This window comes from Lynx canadensis, chromosome D1 (assembly GCF_007474595.2).
Source record: "Lynx canadensis isolate LIC74 chromosome D1, mLynCan4.pri.v2, whole genome shotgun sequence".
NCBI classification, from domain to species: domain Eukaryota; kingdom Metazoa; phylum Chordata; class Mammalia; order Carnivora; family Felidae; genus Lynx; species Lynx canadensis.
Window position 1 is genome coordinate 39,028,887 of NC_044312.2, and position 17,277 is coordinate 39,046,163.

The following is a 17,277-nucleotide window of genomic DNA, read 5'->3' on the forward strand; positions in this document are numbered from 1 at the left end:
TCCACACATGCAAATTTTTCAAGTATATAATATCAACAAAATCACCTTTGTTAATATACAATGGATTGCAATCGTCAGGAAAGTCTTTGGCATTTTAGGAAGTTGTCAAGTGCACAGTGGCAAATCCAAGTTTTCGAAAATTCCAGTTTTTACTGGAAAGCCTGAGTTTTATCACTGGCAACAAAGAGTGTCCATCGGTTTTCTTAAAGTGAAGGCTCCCTTCACTCGTTTTTGAGAAAACATCTAGCAAATACCCAATAAACCAAGAACTCGGAATTACCACGGTTTGTGGGTCATTCTCTCAACTACAAATGGCGTCCCACGAGAAGAGCCTTTAGCTAAGCTCCCCGCCTCGGTTTGCAGCAGGAGCACACCCTGTGTGCTTTCCATTTCATCATGACAGGCATTAAAAAGGTGCACCTGAGTTTGGAGATTTACTACCGTGTGTGCTGGTAAGGGGCAGACAGACCACTGGTACAGTCAGTGCCCTTGCCTTGATCCATGCAAAGTTCTCCCCAGCACTGCTTTCGTGCCATCAGTACAAATGTCAGTACGGTGGTCATGTGTCTTCGTGTTATTATGAAGATCGTGTTTTGGTCTCAGGAACCCCCCAGGGCTCCAGGGAGCACACTTTGAGAAACATGGCTTTCCATTCTATAGCCTCTTCTGTGGGGAAGGGACCAAAAGTCATGAAACTGAAAAAGAACTTTAAGATGAAAATGGCTGCAAAACCAGCTATAACTGAGAGGGAGTTGCCTCCCCGCCTGGACAAAGAGAGGTGCCTGCGGCCCCTGGAAGTGGGGAGCCTTGAAGGGACACAGAGACCCTTTGATGTGAAGCACGGCTTGAACTCTACCTGTCAGACCAACGGACTCCAATAACTAAAGAAAATGTATCAGAGGAGAGGCAGCAGCCTCTCTAGAAAACACCTGCCCGTGAATACACCTTCTTGCCCTTGAGGGATTTTTATAAAAGGGAATACAAATCAACAATGATATTTCCCCAGAGGAAAAGGCTCCATGAGATTACTTTTAGGAGGTGGGGAGAAAAGAAACTGTAATAACTTGCCCGGCAGGAAGTCAGGCAATGCTGGGACAAAAGGAAGGATGTTAAGACATGATGACGGAAGCGAAGACAGTGATGCTATTAAGCCAAAAGACCAAAGTATTAAAAGATTTAAAGAAACAACAAAGGTAGAGGAGACAACAGCCACCAGATGGAAAGGGGGAAAAACGGGCCAATTTGTTTTGATTTGTTTTGGCAAATCTGCTTCTTAAACAATCTAAGAATCCAGGCTCTGTGAGCAAACGAGTTAACTTCTTGCTTCCTTTCACCTTATCAGTTAAGGGAGATAGTAATTGGACCTCCTACTTAGGGCCGTTATAAAGATTACACACGATAATGCAAAGGGCTATGAATGGTATTCCAGCACATAATAAGTGCTCAGTAAATTTTAGCTTTTTTTTTTTTTAATCGGAGTGGGGAAATGGAACAGGAATCAACGATATAAAATTCCCTTTCAAGAAATGATCAAATCCGTGAGCTTTTTAAAAACAGCAAGATGCTCAAGCAGATCAAAGAGGAAGACATTTAAAGTTTTGTCAGACTGTTCAGCTGATTGACAAACTAGACTAAAATTACACTTTCAATTTTCTAAGCACTTAGGTTGAGAAGCCTTAAAATATACAATTTCTCCAGGGCACCTGGGTGGCTCAACCCATTAAGCATCTGACTTTGTCTCAGGTCATGATCTCACAGTTGGTGCACTGGAGCCCCGCATCAGCCTGTCTGCTGTCAGCAAAGAGCCTGCTTCAGATCTTCTGTCCCCCTCTCTCTCTGCCCCTCCCCCGCTCACACTTTCTCTCTCTCTCTCTCTCTCAAAAATAAGCATTTAAAAAATATACAATTTCTCAGGGCGCCTGGGTGTCTCAGTTGGTTAAGCGTCTGACTTCAGCTCAGGTCATGATCTCTGTTAGCTGTGCTGACAGCTCAGAGCCTAGAGCCTGCTTCAGATTCTGTGACTCTCTCTCTGCCCCTCTCCCACTCACACACTGTCTCTCAAAAACGAATAAATGTTAAAAAAAATTAAAAATATATATACACAATTTCTCTGAAAATAAGCTTAATGGTGTGTCCTACTATCACAGACCAAAATGAAAGAATGCATGGTATTATCCAAAGGCTCTTCCAAAATTCCTAACTTGTCTACCACCTAGGCATACAAGTCAAGGGCTAGGTAGACCTGGAGAAGGTATCAGGTACCAGGCTCTAACCTGAATACCCTCAGCTGCCTAGGGAAACTCCTCTTCAGCCAGAAGGACAAGGGGACACTTATTAGGAGGTTACAGGGGAGTGAGTACGATTTGTCCTCTCTTCTAAGCATTACAAATAAGAAGAAATAAACCTCTCCTCTTGCTCCACGGTGAATGTTGCATAAGGAACATTTCCAGAGACTGAGAATCTCAGGTCTGAATCAAACACAAAGGTCATCACTGTAAGCATGGATTTCACTTTGTAAGCTTTGTTTAATGGAGATATATAGTTATTGATCAACACATTGCACTCAATGGTGAAAAACTGAGAGCTTTCCCTCTAAGATCAGGAAAAAGACAAGAATGTCCTCTCTCTGACCACTTTTATTCAATACGGTACTGGAAGTCCTTGCTGCAGCAATCAGGCAAGGAAAAGAAATAAAAGGCATCCAAGTTGATAAGAAGTAAAACTGTTACTATGTGCAGATGGTAAGATACTATATAGAGAAAACCCTAAAGATTCCACCAAAAAAAAAAAAAAATTGACATGAATTCAGAAAAGTTGCAGGATAAACAGAATTAAGAGTCCGGGTTTTTGTTTTGTTTTTTTAACTTCTTAAACTGAATGAGCACACGGCACATCATGGAGTCCTAAATACTTTTTCTACATGATTAAGTAAGGCAGGCTTTGCAAACAAATCATCATGCATAATTAGCACTAATGTTCCACTGTTCTTCCCAGATTGTACAACCCCCTCAAATCAAAGAGGAAACTGAAAGGCAAATGTAGACACAATCTGCGCTGCCGCCACAGAACGTGTCTCCGATGACCCCCTGCCACACCCCCACCTGGTAACTGTCCAAGGGCTCCTCTCCCTCAGCTGGGAGAACCTACTGACTCTGATCTGGTCCTGGTTATGTGCGCCAGCTACCATTCCAGCCATGCGAGCTTCCTGAAGTTCCTCAAAAGCTCCGCAGATGAACACTGCCGTGCCATCAGACCCACCTCCCACAATCCTGCAGGACACTAAACCGCACTCACTCAATGTAAAGAGATTTCTAGAATGAGACACCCCCGCGCTTCTCGTAATTCCTTGGTTGCATCTACAACCCTCATGCCCTCCCAAGCTCCCCATCAGGGAACTCTTCCCATGCTTCTAGAAGTCATGGTATCTGTAATTTAAACCCATTCCCTCTTAATCAGCTCACGGTGAAGATAAAATCCTTGGAAGGCGATTATAAATTGTTTCTTGTCCTCATAGCAGAACAAACGCAGTTCATTTGCCTTCTGTTTTCGAACACCGCACTCCATTACATGCCTTGTAGAATATAAAGTCCATGGGGCGCAGGGGGCAGATATCCCAGGCCTAGTCCAGTTCCAGGCACGTGACAGAGCCTCAAGTGGCAGACGGAGAACTGCATCTTTCCACTGTAGCAAATGTTCCACCTCAGTATGGACTTGTGTGGTCCAGAGTCACTCAAGGCTCTGCATCCCAATGTCTGCCTAATGTATAGTCTGCCCCAAAATGAGAAATGTCATGCTCCCTGAGGTTCAACATGTACCTTCCTTAAGAGAAGCTGAAAATATTTCAAAGTAGTTTCAATTAGAAGATTCGTGACTACTGCCTAACTACGAAACTTAACACTACAAAATCTGTTCACTTTACGAGCAAGTTTAATTACACATAACACATTGTACGTTCTTAAACTAATAAAGTGATCTTAGTCACTTAACAGAGGCCATTAAAATGTTAATATCTGCATTCATTCCAATTGTTGTCTCCCAATTCCCAGAATCCATTTTGGAGAAAGTTGAAGGTAAGAAACTTCAGACTTTCAGAAAATTTTACTTCTAAGCTCGGGACTGAGATAATCCATATCTCAGAGTAGACCTTTTTAGATCTTATAGTCTTAATTTTTTGTTTGGATGAATATTTTACAGGATCAAATCTCAAAGTCAGCTCAAGTAAACGTACTCCCCACTTTTCATGCCCCTGCCGCTCATGTATGATCTATCAGGCCAGTCTATTAGGTTTCCTAAAGGGTTATGTCCTTTAGCAAACCTCCTGCTTTTCTGACACTCCCGTTACATTTAAGGTTTGTGATGCTGTTTACATTACTTCCCCAGGTCTCTTAATTTAAGCTACTGTGATTTCAGAAGGCATTTCCTTCCACTCTTCTAGATAAAGGAGCTAAATTGGTGTTACATGCACTCTGCTGTGAATTTAATGCTATCTCCTAGGTACCGCATCCACTGGTTTCCAAAATTCTGAAAGCACCTTGTCTATTTCTCCTCCTCTTTTAAACCCCATTGTTCAAAAACAAGATCCCAGGCAGGCGATCTTAGGGGCCCTTCTTCCCACATCACCAGTGTGAGCAATCAACCAAACTGCAGCGAGAGTTAGAGACTGGTCCCTTGGGAAACAGGGCCTTGCCAGAGAATTCCACACCTACCCCTTTCCCTCAACCCCCCAGACAGAGGGAGCTTACTCAGAAGAAACTTGGTGCCCAGAGGCCTTCAGGGTGCAGTTCCTGTCCGGAAGGGAAAGGCCTGTCTCACACCTGCCTTCGGGGGTCATGTTCCGGGGTCACACTACCCAGAGCAGCCCTTACGGCTGAGAAGCAGCAGGTACATGTGAGATGCCTCCTTCCTCCCTGGCCCAGGGCCACAGGGCACAGCACAGCCCCACCTAAGGCAAGAAACACAGCAGCCCGGAAGACAAGGTATCTATCATCCTTGTTCTTGCTCTGCCTGTTCTGAGAAGGGTGGAGGAAAGAAGCGAAAGACAGGGTAGATGAGAAGAGGTGCGAAACAACAGAAGCAGGAAGACCTGTTGTGTGGCAAGCACGGGTTCCGTGGGGTAATGAGTGCCTCACTAGCCGGGGTGTAGATGTGCAAAAGAAGGTGAGGCACGCCAGACGGATTTGGGAAGCCGACCACAGGCACCCGGATGTGAGGCAGGGAAAGGAACCTTACAGTGTACAGAACTTTCGAAGGAGGCAACAGTTAGGATGATGCAGTGTGGAACGGTATCTGAGCAAGCCCAGACACCGGCGGGGATGAGCAAAGGCCCGCCACACCCCCCCCTTCCCCTTGCACTGACAAAGGCTGGTTCAACAGTGGAACAGACCCAAGGCAGAGGAGTCCAGGCTGGCTCGAGATCTCCCCAGGAGAACCTCTCAGTGCTAACTCTGTACTGGTGTTTCCATTTGCTTCTCTCAAGGACCTGGGAGAATCCCAGGAACGGAATCAAGGCCACAAACATCCCTGGGAACAGCCTCCTGTAAGAGCCTGCTAACCTGGTAAACTCTACCTACTCCCGGCATACCCCAAATGCCTCGCTGACCCACCCTCCAAATGAAATGAGCCTCCAGAGATGAGGTTCAGGGGCGCCTGGGTGGCTCAGGTGGTTAAGCATCCAGCTTCGGCTCAGGTCATTATCTGACGGTTCGTGGGTTCAAGCCCTGCGTCGGGCTCTGTGCTGACAGCTCAGAGCCTGGAGCCTGCTTCGGATTCTGTGTCTCCCTCTCTACCCCTTGCCCACTCACACTCTGTCTCTCTTTCTCTTTCTCTCAAAAATAAATATTAAAAAAACAAAACAAAAAACAAATACGAGGTTCAGGTTGGCAGAGGGTTTGCCCTGTGGTCTTTTCTCCCATTCAGTCCACGCAGGACTTCAACGGGGAAGTGATTCATTTCAGTCAAAACTGTGTCACCTTCCCGTCCTATGAAGCCCCATAATGTTGCTGTCAATCAAACTGGGACTATCATGTCTCTAGCACAGCACTGACCAGTGGAACTCACTGCAATGACAGAAATAGCTGCTGGCATATGAACTGTGCCTAACAGAACTGAGGATTTTTAGTTCATTTACTTAATTAATTAACTTTGATGGCCAACATGTGGCTAGTGGTTACTGTGGACAGTGTAGACCCAGAACCCAAAATAAAAATAGACGGGGGTCAGGGGCACCTGGGTGACTCCGTCGGTTAAGGGTCTGGCTCTTGATTTCAGCTCAGGTCATGATCTCGTGGTTCATGGGATGGAGCCCCGCATCGGGGCTTAAGATTTTCTCTCCCTCTCTCTCTGCCCTCTCCCTATCCACGCCCCCTCAAAAAAGACAAAAAACAAAAAAACAAGAAACAGACGGGGGACAGGTCACATTTTCCAAAGATGCCAGAAAAAAAAAAAAACTTCATGGAATTGTATTTCTCTACCGTGAAGAAGTGGACTCTTAACAGTCCAGCATCTGTTCAGGCTATTTTCCAGCACTGAACCCTTCTTTGGTCATTACCACGTCCACACATCAAGTATCTATTTTGAAGGCCCTCAGAGACCCTACCCCCACCTTCCGTTTACTGCGGGAACCTTCTCCACGAAGGCCCTGCGGATTTCCTGCGGTCTTTACAAGCCCCGCAGCAGCAGTGAAATTTAGCATCAGGAGAAGCAGTTCATCCCCACGTCCAAGGATACTGTCCTGAAGGGCAATCAAGGACGCTCCAAGTAATAAATGAATTCTGAACCATGCTCTACCTTGTATTTAGTCCTTTCGTATGTGTTATCTCACTGAAGCCTCACAATCACCTTTCGATGGAAGTACTGAGTCAGCACATTCACTTTACAGAGGTTAAGTGACTTAGCCAAGGCAATATGGCTTGTGGATGGTAACAATACACCGTAACTTGGAATATCTCCCGAGGAGCGAGGAGGATAAAAGACAACAGAGGGAAGGAAAAGTCGGCCTGGAAAGAGGGGAGGCACAGAAGAATGATTAGAGCCGAGCATTTGGTTATGCAGATCAATTCATCACCTTAGAAATCAATCTAGCTCAGTCTCCGTCGTTTAAACATGAACACATGCGGTTCCAAAGAGTTAAGCACCTCAGTCGAGGTCCAATGAAAAGGAGACTATGCTCTAAAATACTGGTTCCCAAAGTGTGGTCCCGGGACCAGCAGGGACAGCATCACCTGGAAACTTGTGAGAAATTCAGATTCTCAGGCCCCTCCAAGAGCTAACTGAAACAAAACTCTGGGGGCGGGGCTCGCAGACTGTTTTGTTCAAACACAGCATCACCTCATCACCCCCATTTCAGAGCCATTGCTCTAGAAGTGTGTATCTAAGGTCCATTCCATTTCCTCTGGGAAACAAACAACATGGTCATCAAGGGAAAGGAAAGGGAGCTGCCGGGTGTGAAGCATCCTGGTGACATCAGCCCTGACCTAACATACACCTAGGCTAACAGGCACGGTGAACTCCAGCCAGCACGCAGACCTCCCGCCACCTCCCGTGGCTGGGGCAGAGAGGAAACTGTTCTTTACTCAAAAGTTTGGGTTTATAGGCAGGAAAAAAAGGTCTATTTTATAGCCAGTACTAGATCGGGCATAGAGTACCCTACCTTCTAACCTCATTCAATAAATAATATTTGGTACATGATAACAATGTTCCCAACTGTGAAAAGCTACGTTTCTATGAGTAAAAACTGGGATTCCAGTGTCTCGGAAAAAGGAGATAGATGAAAATACACATAACATCATAAAGCCATGGGTCTGTAATAATAATAATAATAACAATAATAATAACAGCAGCAAGTGTTTACTGAATGCTTTCAATTTGCCCAACATGGTATATAGGCACTGTTTCTCCTGCAACTCCAGGAGGCAACTGTTTCCATTTCATCCATGAGGCTTTAACAGGTCAAATGTCCTGAGATTACACAGCAAGGAGGAAGGAGGGTCAGGAAGCAAGCCAGGTCTACTGTTCCTAAACAATCCAAAATACTACCTCCTTTTCCATTTTAACACATTCTAATTTTGAAGCTGTTTAACTTCATTCAGACTCTTTATGTTAGTGAGTTGTCAGTACTGGATCTTTATTATTTTTTTAAGCTGTTATGCCACATACAGTTCAAAAAAGCCCTCAACCGCCCAGTTTACCCCAAGTCCTTCAGCATGTGCTCAAGAACCAGGGTAACTCACAGTGAAGAATTCATGGCAACACAGACATCCAAAAACTGGATCAAAGGCAAGAATCGATTTCATTCTCACCATGCTTGGGCAACGTGCCCAGGAAAGCCCTGACCCCCCGATCAAAGCGAGCCCTCTCAGCTCAGTGCTCCACGGCACAGCATGCTTATCTCCTTTACTGTACATAATACATGGAAATGTCCACACAATGACCGCACTAAGGGGTGAGCTCTTAAGAGTGGGAACATGCCTGATTCAACTGTGTGCTTCTAGAACGCTAAATACATAATAAACACCTAAGGGATGGTTTTCAAGAAGGGCAGCAAGACATACACATTCTTAAGAGGGGGTAAAAGTGAACTACAGTTTAAATACACTATATAAAACTATGAAACAAAAAAAGAAAACGTAGGAGAAAATCTTTGGGATGGAGGCCGAGGCAAAATGTTCTTAGATTTGACACCAAAATCACAACCCATAAAAGGAAAAAAACAAAAACAAAAACAAACAATACGTGGGACTTCATCAAAATTAAAAACATTTGCCCTACAAAAGATCCTGTTAAAAAGATAAAAAAGGCAAACTACATACTGGGAAAAAAAAATATATATATATATATATATACAAGCCATATATATGGCAAAGGATTCATATTTAGAATATATGAAGAACTCTCAAAGCTCAACTGTAAAAAAGAAACCAACAACAACAAGAAGAAAACAATCCAGTTAGAACATGAGCAGACATTTCACCAAAGAGGAGATACAGATGGGAAATAAACACATGAAAAGATGTTCAACATCATTAGCCATTAGGGAATGCAAATTAAAGCCAGGATGAGACTAGAACACTTGTTGGGACAGCTACAATAATAAACCAATGCTGGTGAGGTTGCAGAGAAACCCAATCTCTCCTACATGGCTGGGGGGAATGTAAAATTGTACAGCCACTCTGGAAAAGTTTGGCAGTTTCTGAGAACACAAAATATACACTTAACCATTCAAAATCCAGAAATCACACTCCTGGGCATTGATCCCGCAGGAAGGAAAACATGTCTGTACAAAACCCGGTGCACACATGTTCATAGCAACTTTTAATTGTAAGAGCCCAAAGCTGGAAACAACCTAAATGTCCTTCAGTAGGTGAACGGTTAAGCGAGCTGTGGTATAACCATACCATGAAATACTACTCAGCAATAAAAGGGAACAGACTCTTGATAATGTGACAGCTTGAGTGGATCTCAAGGGTGTTCTGTTGAGTGAAAACCCTCATCTCAAAAGGTCATATGCCACATGATTTTATTTAACTTATGTTTTTTTCTTTTTTAGAGAGAAAGGAAGAGAGCACAAGCAGGGGGCAGGAGCGGAGAGAGAAGGAAAATCCCAAGCAGCCTCCATGCTCAGTGCAGAGCCCAACACGGGGCTCAATCCCATGACCCTGGGCTCATGACATGAGCCAAAATCAAGAGTCGGATACCCAACTGACTAAGCCACCTAGGCGCTCCCCACATGATTTTATTTATGTAACACTCTCAAAATGATAGATAGAGATGGAGAAGAGATTAGTGGTTATCGGGGTTTAGAGATGGGTGCAGGGAGGAGAGAGTGGATGCCACCATGAAGGAGTGGCACAAGGAACATCCTTGAGGTGATGAGATAGTTCTGTATCTTGACCATGATGGTGGTTACCGGAATCTACACGTGTGAAAAAATTGCTTAGAAGGATATATGCACAAACACAAATGTGTGCATGTAAAACCAGTGAAATCTGACGATGCTCTGTGGATTGTACCAATGTCAATTTCCCAGTTCTATTGTACTGTGGTTATGTAAGATGCTACCAATGGAGGAAAATGGGTGAAGAGTACACAGGACCTCTCTACTATTTTTGCAACTTTCCATAAAGCTATAATCATTTCAAAGTTACAAGTTTGTTTTTTTTTTTTTTTTTAAACAAAGTGAACTCCAGGCACTTAACTTAAAAGCAAAACCAAATGACAGAAAAAGAGGTGGACTGGCCAGTGAGATTCCAAACACAGATTTAAACGCACACAGTAGGACTATGTGACTTCATTTTTTTTTGAAGTTAAATCCAATTCTCCACAGTCTTAACAGGGATACATTTCCTAACACCTTAGAGCTACCTCCCTATCCCCCTCATAAAATAAAGTAAAATAATTTTTAAAAAGGAAAAAAAAAAAAAAAAAGCCTGATGTGTGAACCCCTTTGGGAAACCAGGAGTCCTATCCTGTCCTGGAATGAACAGGCCTTGTTTCACAAGAACAGAGGCCAAGGGCCTCACAATTTAGAGAACCCGGCAGGGCGCCAACACACAAGCCCAGGCGTGGCTTCCTTCAGCAAAACTACAGTACTGACCTACCCACAATGGCCAAGATTTAAATTTGGCCTTTCTTCCAAGACAAAACAAAGTCAAACCAACAAAATAAAATTTTAAAAAAAAATCACTAAGCAAACAAACAAAAACCTCAACAACCTCAGACTATTTCCAACCAACCTTATAATTAAATATGTCCCCTTGGTTGACCTCCAAAATACCCCTTGCTTTTCAAGTATTCTATTGCCTAGTGAATTCTGGGACACAAGAGCCTACCAAAATTAATGAAAATATGGGAGGAGAAAAATTATTCAAAACGCTAGAGAATTTCCTGACCAGAGCTGCTTCCGTATGCATTTGAAATGCAGATAGCCACAGGGAGGTTTGGTTTGGGGGGGCGGGGGTGCTACTTGGGGAGAATTTTGCATATCAGAACTACTAACAGGTCTTATAGAGTTAACTTCCTTTTATTTGATTGGCCTGGAAAAGCTTTCAGATTTTTACAATTTTCACTAGCAAGTCCCTTATTTCAGAAGTCATTATTTTTTTAAAAAAATAAAAATAAAAGCCTTACGTGATACAGTACTTTATCATTTTCAAAGCAGCTCCACAAATTACTATGGAGAAAAACAACACTGGTACCTAGGGGCTGCACTTTTCTGCTAAACACTCACCAGCCAGGCTGCCTTCCAATTTCAATTAGTTCGGCCATCTTTCCCCTAGGCCCTGGGTCCGCTCTTCTCCACAGGGGCAGATATCAAAAAAAAAAAAAAAAAAAAAAAAGAAAGCATAGTTCTACCCAGAGAAGCCTCCGGACTCACTGGCCAAGGGCAGACACTCTCAAGTCTAATCAGCAGAGTGCCTTCCCATAAAATTACTCACATTTCTGCATTCATGTGCTTTTCTTAACGACAGCACTTTTAAATCTCATTTAAACTGAAAGTCCTCCATTAGCTTCCATGAAAAGATGTATTTTTAAATGCTTTGATCTCCACATGCCCTTCGGTACATTAGTATTCTTCGCTCTCCACCATCAGCACAGAACCTAAAAGACCAAGACTTCTGTGCATTTTAAAAAGAAGAGGGAGGGAGAATAATTATAAGTGCAGCACCTTCTCGCCCTCCTATCCCCTTGCAGGGTTTACCAGGTTTCCTTATTTATCTTGAGAAATGTATCTCACAAAAGCCAAACTATACCCATCCAAAAACTAAACATCCCCCCAGACCCCACCAGGGAGAGTGGAGGCATCTCTAAAACCTCTGCTGGACATCTTCCTCCTCTTCACTGTGGTCAAATCAGTGGTTTCCAACCCTTTACTCCTCTGCAAAACAGCTCAAAATGTATTCAAATATTGTTACCACACAATTCCCATAAAGAATGCTCCCAGTAGATGCACTACAATGCTCAGAACCCCATCCTGGGAAATAAATTTCACATTGGTCTAGATTCTTCAAGAACTTGCAATCCAGAGAGCTCCCTTAATCCTTACCCTGGATCTGACATCTACAGAGAGCTACTGGGGTCCAGCAGCCGTGGGCAGTCAGGAATGGGGGGCAGCTAGGAGTGGGGGGGGGGCAGCCAGGAGTAGGGGGGCAGTCAGCAGTTGGGGACAGCCAGGAGTGGGGGGGCAGCCAGGGTTGTGGGGGGGGGAAGGGGAGACGGGGGGGGGGGCAGTCAGCAGTGGGGGACAGCCAGCAGTGGTGGGCAGCCAGGGGAAATCTTAAGTCAGTTTGGCAGGGACCGACCCATGTCTGTTCAACATTTCAAGCCTTGACTTTTCACTTCCCGAAAAGGAAGGAAGTTTTTTGGAATAGTAGCTATTAATATTCCTCTATTCTGGTTTTACTCGCTTATGGCAAGTAACATTATTGTTTGGGGTGTTCCAAAGAGCATCTTCGGGTAACACAACTGACTCTTCGCGACCGCCTACCCACGCCGTCACCAAGGACTTGATAGGCAGTACAAAAGCTCGATTCTCCTAACATGCCTCAAAAGAAGGAAATGGGCAACCATGTCCGCACTTTATCAGGGCTGAGCAAAGGAGATGAGGGACCAAGGACACAAAATGTTCGGTCCCAAGCGCAAAGCCTCAGGAGGCCGCACGACCAGGGCGCCCGTCTACTGAAGCCCCAGTCCAGGTAGGTGATCCCGTACACTAGCCGGGCATTTTCCAAAGCACTTGCCATCTGAAGACAGTAAACCAACACCCAAGCCAAAATAGCAAAAAACCTTCAAACAAAAATGGAAAGGGAAAGTCTTGCCCGCCACCAATCAACACACTACAGAGCAGGGCGTGGCGTGGCGCGGCGCGGGAGCTGCGGGTGGGGAGCCGGGATTCTCGGCCTGGGCTCCTAAGGGGGAAACTTGGAAACGTCGCCGCGAGCTCAGTCCTGGAGGCTGAGGCCCTGGAGGTGGGTGCGCGCTGCGTCGTGCGTTCCGCCGCCTGGTCCTCCAGCCCTGCAGCCTACGGACCAGATTCGGCCCCTGCCCCAGCGCAGGGCGCCCGGCTCCGCTTGGCTGTCATCGGCCGACGTGCCAATCTCCCTCCTGCCACAAATGTCACATTCCAAGAAAAACCAGTTCCACTTGGAAAGTTTAATTTCTCCCCCATGAAACCAGATTCTTTTCAAGGCAGCACTAACAGCAAGGGAGAGCTAAGTCTAACTCCCCAGTTTCTGTCGAAGAAACTTGTCTGGGGAGAACAAAGGAGGAGCAGCTAACGCGATCCGAGCCCCGGGGTCTGGGGCGCGACCCCTTCGCCGCCCCCACCCGCCAGAGCCGAGACTTCCCCGCGAGGAGGACGGGTCCCGCCGGGGCGCCGCATCCCGTGGGGCGGGCCCTGGCGCGCGCCTTTGTCTCGCGCGGAGGGTAGCGGCCACCGGCCACCCGCTTCCGCCCCCTCCCTCGGCGGCCGGGGGACCCGCGCGCGGGCGCGTCTCGGAGAGTGCAGCCATATGGCAGCGCCCCTCCGGTAAGGCCAGCCTCGCCTCGGGGGGCGCATCCGCACCCCGGGGCCCCGGCCCGGCGGGCCCACACAACTTCCCGGGCTCGGATGGGGCGCGGGACGGCGCGGCGATCCGGCCCGCCGGCATCGGGGGCCTGCAGGGAGGCTCGGGAACAGAGTTCTGCTTTCTTTCTTTAAAAAAAAAAAAAAAAAAAAAAAAAAAAAAACATATCTGGGTGAGGGAGAGCAAGATTGCGGTGGCGGACACTCCCGGCCACCGGCGCCCAATCGGCTGCCCGAGTCGCTGGGGAGCGGGGCCGATCTCAGCCCCGGGGCCCCGAGGAGGAGCCCCGTGCCCGGGGCAGCAAGGGGTGGAGGAGTACCGGTCGGCTGGGTCCCTCGCGTGGGAGACTCGGGGGCGCCCTCCCCGCGCCCGGAGCGGGGACTGGTTACCTTTCACGGCAGACTCACAAGTTCCCCGGCGCAACTTTGCCCTCCACATGAGGCGACCATGGCTAGCTCAGTGGCGCGGCTGGGGAAGGCGGCCGCCGGGCAGCGTGCAGGGCATGGCGTGGGGCAGCGCGGGGAAGCGGCGCCCGACAGTCAGCCCCATTCACACAGGAAGGAGAGAAACGCCAGGGCTTCACCTCCAGCCCCGAAGCCGACAGCCGCTGCTGGGTCCTAGAGCGTCCCGCGCGCTCCGCCGCCGCCCGCGCTCCCGGCTCCCGGCTCCCCGCTCCCCGCGCTCGGGCCGGGGAGGGTCGTCCCGCCCGTCACTGTAACCCTACACTCCACCCCCGCCCCGGCGCCCGGCCGCTGGGCCCTAGAGCCCGTCTGCAGCCGCCCGCCACCCCTCCCGGGCCGGGACGTCGCCCTCTGAAATTGCCCCGAGCTCAAGCTGACGTGTCTCCCTCGGAGTTTAGGAGGGCGACAGCCGCCGTCGCAGCGTTCCCTGCCGCGGTTTAATTAATGTCAGACTCAACAGTTCTCCCTCCTTCGGCTTTCTCTTCCTTCCCACCAGGCCAACTCGGGCAGAAATCGGTTTCCCGGTCTGCTCTCAAAGTCCAGATAGGTTATGTTTAGGATTTTTTTTTTTCCTCCTGAAGTGGAATTTCCAGGTGAAAAGCGGCCACATTCTCTGTGCATTCCCCAGGCCCTGGTGCGTCGATCACGCACTGGGATCGGGCGGCCAGCAGCTGCATTCGACTCTGTTGACCGGCAGAAGGGCCAAAACAGATCTTACAGCCTCAGAAGGTAAATGTGTTGGCAGACTGTACATCCTGTGGTCACAAACCCACAGGCTGTTATCTGCCCCGGTGGAGGCACAGCAAGTAACTGGAAAACTGGTGCCGATTCTGCCACACCTCTTAAACCAGGCTGTACTAAGAAATCCTACTCACCCATCCCATTACACTCAGTTATTCTGGGCAGACCTCTGGAGCCTGGATCTGGGGACCTGGAACCACAGGACCATGACATTTCTCCGAAGCTCTCAGGGACTAGCTCTGCTACTCTGGAGGTGAGGGAGCCAGGGAATAGAATAGTTGTTGTGGAAGATGTTACCTGGACAGTCAGTGCATAGCACGCCTCTTACCTGGCGCGTGTCTCCTCTCTTTGCCCGGTCACTAGACCAGGATTTCTTCCGGGATTCCTGCCTGGATTGTGGCAATTACCCAATTAGTCTGGAGCAGCCCTACCCTTCCAGTCAATTCTGGTGGATTATATATCCTGATTCCAGACTATTCTGATTCCTCTGATGGCTCACTAACCTCTACTTTCAAGATAAAACCCAAATGCAGTAGGTTAACAATCATTTACCAAATACCTACTTCGTTTAAAGTCAGCTATCCCAGGACTTGATAGCACATAAATGAAACAAAAAGAAACAACAGCTAACTGGCCTTTTAAGGATTTATTTAGATAAGATACGCAACCAGAAAACTGGAAAGCGCTGGAGAAGCCTGAAAAGTGTGGAGAAAACTGACTACGTGCAGGAGAAAGGAGGGCCTTGAAGGGTGGTGGGTTTCAGACAGAGGTAGCATGTGTAGGAATTTAGTATAGTCTGAGGAAGAGATAATAGATGGAAAAGGGAGGGAAAGAAGAAAGGAAGCTAACACTAATCGCCCCCATTAGATAATACACTATACCCTAGGAGGCAGCGAAATTCAATAGTTATAAGCATCCACTGGGGCAAAACAGATATGGGTTGAGTTATAGCTCACCTGCTTGCTGTGTGACCTTGGGCAAGTCATTTACTTCACAAAACTTCAGTTTCATTTGCAAGGCAACAGAAATAGCCATCACACGGTGGCAGTAAGGATGGAATGAAGTAACAAATGTAAACTACTTAGCATAATGCATTGAAGTGCTGAACATACATTTGCTGTTATTAATTCCAGCAACCCTTCCATAGCCCTGTGAAATAGGGAGCCAATCTGGGAAATGGTCACAGGAATCAATGACATGTGAAGCTGGAGCAAAGGGGATGGAAAGGAAGAGAGATACCATGTAGATATCAAGTCTTTGAAGATTCCAAATACAGGGAAGATACCAAATCTTTGAAGCAAGATTTTACTTTTTCCAGTGACTTGATAGGAGGAAGAACAAAGTAAGCAAGTTAACCCAGGTTTTGAGCCTGGGCCATAGGAAGAATGGCCAATGGGTCATTGGACGAATGCTGGGAGAAGCCGAGTTAGGAGAGGGGACTGGTTTGAGAAAGACGTTCAAAGACTTACTGTCCTCTGGGCAAGAGGAAATATGGAACAAGAAACTGGGGAAGAAGCGGAGAACAGAGGTGTAGAGAAAAACAGAAATGAAGCTATGAAGATCGGTTTACTTGGACAATGTCCAGGGCAAAAAATAGGGAAAGGAGGAGGAAGAAGAGGAAAGGCTGCACAAGTAGAAGAGTGGGAAGGTTGGAAGGCATGGAATCCAGAGGAAGTTGTGAGATGGTCCCTCTATCAAGGGCTACAGATTCCCAGACTTCCCATGGAATGGCAGGCCACCACTTGCGGGCTCGACAATCTGCTGACTGGAGTGACTGGACCCAGCCTGGGCTCTTCAAATTGATACCAAGTAATAATGCCAGGGTCAAATGCATGGCAGGCCAATTTGTCCCCTCCATGCACCTTAGTTTCCTCAACGATTAATAATCGCCACATCAAATACAAAAAATGAATAATCTTCCATATCAAATAAGAAAAACATAGACATAACTGAATCTGTTGTTCAGGAACTAAGCCCGGAGAAAAAGACTTAAATCTGACTAGCAAGAGGTCATCGATAACATTTTACACTAGATTTGGCTGCAGATTCCTACATGTGGTTGGGAGCAAATAGAAACAAGGTATATCGACAACAAAACCTGAAGAAAAAACTGAAGGCAGCTTTACTCACAGTCAGGTTGCAAACCAGGAGGCATCTGTATTTTCTTTGGATCTGTATACCCACTTAAAGGTCAGCGTTCTTTCTAAAGTGACCCAGTTGTCTTTTACTCACTCCTAGGAAAGTTAAGAAGGCGATGGAACAATTTCAGCACTCTTAGGGACAACTCAAAGGACAGTCTTTAACGCCAAACAGGGCACGTACTGGGATGTTCCAGACCAGCACAGAGACTGTGCCAGAAGAATGAGGTGACAGAGGCATCCAGGGAGAGGAGAATAAACACGGTCTTTAGAGTGAGTCCCGAGTTCTAGTCCTGTGTCCACCTATTTCCAGCTAGGGAGAGTAACGTAACATGAGCCTCAGCTTCCTCCTCTGTAAAATGGGAATAATTACACTTC

The 17,277-nt window shown here is 46.8% G+C and overlaps 1 protein-coding gene across 3 annotated transcripts in view; it reads right to left on the reverse strand.

Moving 5' to 3' along the window:
- The window catches only part of AMOTL1 (angiomotin like 1), a 132,787-nt gene that overhangs the window by 85,952 nt on the left and 29,558 nt on the right, over positions 1-17,277 (reverse strand). The window contains exon 1 of one of the 3 annotated variants that reach the window (XM_030332784.1): positions 13,949-14,148. The exons of the other annotated variants lie outside the window; for them this stretch is intronic. Coding sequence (XP_030188644.1) covers positions 13,949-13,997 — 49 coding nt within the window. The 5' untranslated portion in view covers positions 13,998-14,148. Of the gene's footprint in view, positions 1-13,948; positions 14,149-17,277 lie in introns of those variants that run through there. 3 annotated transcript variants of the gene reach the window in all.